Source organism: Carlito syrichta, unplaced genomic scaffold (genome assembly GCF_000164805.1).
Source record: "Carlito syrichta isolate Samal-C Ts95f unplaced genomic scaffold, Tarsius_syrichta-2.0.1 Scaffold153634, whole genome shotgun sequence".
NCBI lineage: Eukaryota > Metazoa > Chordata > Mammalia > Primates > Tarsiidae > Carlito > Carlito syrichta.
Genome location: NW_007097730.1, coordinates 31,060 through 35,046, shown reverse-complemented (window position 1 = coordinate 35,046; position 3,987 = coordinate 31,060). Strand labels below are relative to the sequence as shown.

General features: G+C 55.8%; 2 protein-coding genes across 3 annotated transcripts in view; both read right to left on the bottom strand.

The window, feature by feature from the left end:
* CRTC2 (CREB regulated transcription coactivator 2) overlaps positions 1–254 on the bottom strand; it is an 11,408-nt gene extending 11,154 nt beyond the window's left edge. The window contains exon 1 of the mRNA XM_008050751.2: positions 1–254. This exon is cut by the window's left edge and continues 1 nt beyond it. Within this exon, the coding sequence (XP_008048942.1) occupies positions 1–141 (141 nt within the window). The 5' untranslated portion in view covers positions 142–254.
* A 1,143-nt stretch (positions 255–1,397) lies between these two features.
* SLC39A1 (solute carrier family 39 member 1) overlaps positions 1,398–3,987 on the bottom strand; it is a 4,434-nt gene continuing 1,844 nt past the window's right edge. For both annotated transcript variants that reach the window (XM_008050749.2, XM_008050750.2), the window contains one exon: positions 1,398–2,307. In XM_008050749.2, the coding sequence (XP_008048940.1) occupies positions 1,651–2,307 (657 nt within the window). In that variant the 3' untranslated portion in view covers positions 1,398–1,650. The remainder of the gene's footprint in view (positions 2,308–3,987) is intronic.

Genomic DNA, 3,987 nt, shown 5'->3' with positions numbered 1-3,987 from the left:
GATGTCCATCATCACCTCCTCGAAGGCCGCCGTCTCCTCGGCCTGACGCTGCTTCTGCAGCGCGATCTTCTCGCTGAACTTGCGCGGATTGGAAGCGGAGGCCGTGGCCGAGCCGGGCCCGTTCGCCCCCGACGTCGCCATCTTCCTCCCCCGTCCCTGCCCGCCACCCTCCCAGCACCAGCCACGGCCTCCGCCGCGGGCTCCGGCCCGGCTCCTCCAGCCGTAGCCGCCGCAGCCGCCTCGGCGAGCACCGCGAACCCGGCCCCAGCCTAGCCCTGACCTGCGGCGCGCGGGGGCCGCCGGGAGTTGTAGTTTGTTTACGTGACTCCCCCGCGTGTCCAGCCGCGCGGCAGCGGGCGGAAACGGACTCCACTTCCCAGCAGCCCGCTGACTCCGGGACCTGGGGACTCGGCCCCATCCTCCCGACGAGGGGCAAGCTGGGAAGAGTAGTCCCTAAGGAGTCCCGAGCCCACGAGCGGAAAGGGGAGAGGGAGCAAAGCGAGGGAAGGAAGGGAAGGGAAGAGGTGGAGACAGGGAAGAAAGGAGGAAGAGACAGGAGGAGGAGAAAAGTTGGTCACCTTCAGGGAAGGGGTGAAAACAGTGAGACCAAGGATCTTAAAAGAGCTGTAGACATCTGGGACTCAAGGGTCCTCTCAGGCTGGCCACATGCCCACCCCCTGCCCAAGGCAATTTAAGCAGATACCGTGCAGATGTATAGAAACATCTTTTATTTAGGTAACATATCCCAAAAACAGGTCAGTTAGTAAAATAGATTCTAGAGAAAATGGCCCTATGCACAGCCCTCCCTCCCCAAAGATAACCTCGAGGTCGGGCATCTCCCTTCCCCCTCGAGTTCCTTGGGTATTAAAAAAAGTTTTGGCAGCTCAGTGTTAATCATCTGGGCATGGGGCACCATATCCATGGCCCATATTCCTAGGGCACAGCAGTGGTAGGTGGCTGCAGCTCTCCAACCCTTCCCACCCCTCAGCCCTACAAACATTTCTGTCCCACCCCAGAAGCTAGGACCAAAACAGGAAACAGCAAACAGGTCCCCTCCACTGAGGTGTGGGCAGGGCTCAGTGCCACATCACTGTGCTTTGAGAAAGGAGGGGGTTTGTTTGGCACTTTAAAAATAGAGTGAGCAGGACGGAGAGGCCAGAAGAAGGTACTAAAACTGGCAGAGACCACTTGGCACTCATTCCCTGGGAAGAGGGAGATAGATATAAGAACAGAGCTAAGAAAAGTTGGGGGTCCCCCCAGGTGGCAGAGTGCTGACCTGGGCAAGAACCCTCAGGGTACTGACTGTGTTTATGCCCTCTCCATGCCTCTCTCCCACAGCAACTGGGTGCCCAGCTCCAGCCTCCCAGTGCCAGCCTGTCCCTATGTATAGTGTCCAATTTCTGATCCCATTGTCCCCTGACCATGTCTGTAGTGACTTGCCCGTCTCTTGTTCCTTGGGCCTGGGGCCAGTCCCTTGTCTGCCCACTTCCCTCTCATTGGTCAGATAGTTCCAAAGGCTCCATTCCCTACCTCCCAGAGAACGTTTTTGCTCTCAGGTTCCATTCCTTCCTATTCCTCACACACTGGGGGAGGAGAGGGAGAACAGGGGCACCTGAGAGACAATCTCCCCTGCCCCTCTCGTGAAGCCCCCTAGATTTGGATGAAGAGCAGGCCGGTGAGCAGGGCAAAGCCTGCTAGGAGCAGAATGACCTTGAGGATTCTCTGCTCAGAAGTGGCCAGCTCCTGTGGCAGGATTTCCAGGAAGGTGATATAAAGGAAGGTGCCAGCCGCCATGCCCTCTAGCACAGACTGGGCCAGCTGGTGGAGAGGCCCCGCTGACTCTGCCAGAGCTGCGCCCAGCCCAATGCCTAGAGGAGTCATGCATGAGAAGAGGATCCCACAGCCAGCCACCACCTGTGCTCGCAGGTGGCTCTGCAGCAGCCGCAGGGACAGGCTGACGGCCAGGATGCCCTTGTGGAGCAGCAAGGCCAGACACAGCTCCATGGCCCGAGCTCGGTCTCGCTGCAGCCCCACTGCCAGCCCCTCGAACACCGAGTGCAGTGCTAGGGAGAAGACCAGTACGCAGGCACGCAGGGCTGAGGGGGCCGCCGAGGCACCACTTGCCTGTGGGACCCCCGGCCCATCATGCCAGTGTTGCGGCCCACCGTTCACTGTTCCCAGCAGAGCCCTCGTCTCCTCCAGAGGAGGTGGTCCTGACTGCTCCTTGTAAGCCAACGTGATCTGCTCCATCACCAGGACTAAGAAGAAGCCCATGGCCAGGATGAACTCTTGCAGGGGAAACCGGAGCTGTGGGCAGAGGGGGCAGCAAGGAGTTCAGGGAGGGAGGAGGAGTCAGATGCAAAGTCTGGTGGAGGCCCTGTTCACAGACTTAGGTCTCACACAGACACAGGGCTACTCACGTCACTTTACTTACTTGTTACTTATCTTAGTTACTCTTAGAGCTACTTGGTAACACAGACACAGAATGATACAGAATCACATTGATTACAGTGTTACTGATAGTGTTACAAGTAGACCAAAGTTTCTCAACTTTGGCACCATTAACATGTTCGGCCAGGTAATTCCTTGCCATGGGAACTGTCTTGTGCACTGTAGGTTGTTTAGTGCTGTCTCTGACCTCTACCCACTAGATGCCACCAGCAGGCACAACACTCTCCCCAGCCCTCATATAGCTGTGACAACCAGAAATGTCTCCCTGAGGGGCAAGCCACACCTCCAGTTGAGAGTCACTGGTGCAGACATACACAAAAGGGTCACACATTGACCCACCTCCCCAAATGCTCACACACAGAGCCACATACTGTCAGGGGGACATTCAGGCTTATACTGAGTTACATGAGACTCGGTCACTCAGTCACAGACACACAAAGGGTTATATCCAGTGTTACTTCCTCAGTTTTAGAGGAAAAAAAGACGGGAAAGAACCCAGATGACCACTGCACCACTACTCAGTCTTTCCTAAAATGGACCGTTCCTAAGCCTTTGACTTATTGTTCCCCACATCCTACTCCCTTGGGCTAAAGCAACATCAGGTCTCTGGGAATTGCCTCCTATCCTTCCCAGGACTACAGGGACCTGTAAATACAGCCCTTCAGGAAAGGCAGAGTGAAGATGATTCTTTTTTTTTTGAGTTGGAGTCGCACTCTGTCGCCCAGACTGGAGTGCAGCGGCCGCTCCCGGCCACCGCAGCCTTGACCTGCTGGGCTCTGGCAATCCTTCCGCCTCAGCCTTCCAAGTAGCTGGAACTACAGGCGTGCGCTATCACGCCCAGCTAATTTTTTATTTATTGTAGAGATGAGGTCTCATCAAGTTGCCCGGGCAGGTCTCGAACCCGCGGGTTCAGGCAATCCACTCACCTCAGTCTCCCAAGGCGCGGGATTACAGGCTGAGCCACCGAGCCCAGCTTTTTTTTTTTTTTGAGTTGGAGTCTCATTCTGTCAACCAGGCTGGAGTGCAGTGGCAATGCTCACGTCCACCGCAGCCTCAGGCAATCCTTCCTATCAGCCTTCCAAGTAGCTGGAACTACAGGCATGTGCCACCACACTCAGTTTATTTTTTGATTTACTGTAGAGATGAGGTCTCACCAAGTTTCCTAGGCTGGTCTTGAACTTATGGGCTCAGGCAATCCTCTCACCTCAGCCTCCCAAAGTGCTGGGATTATAGGTGTGAGCCTGATCCATTTTTGTTTGTTTGTTTTGTTTTGTTTTGTTTGAGTTGGAGTCTCACTTGGTTGCCCAGACTGGAATGCAGTGGCCACTCCCGGCCACCGCAGCCTCGCCTGCTGGGCTCCTGCGATCCTTCCACCTCAGCCTTCCGAGTAGCCAGAATTACAGGCATGCGCTACCATGCCCGGCTGATATTTTGATTTGTTGTAGAGATGAGGTCTCGCTGCCCAGGTAGGTCTCAAACCCATGGGCTCAGGCAATCCACTCACCTCGGCCTCCCAAAGGCGTGGGATTACAGGCT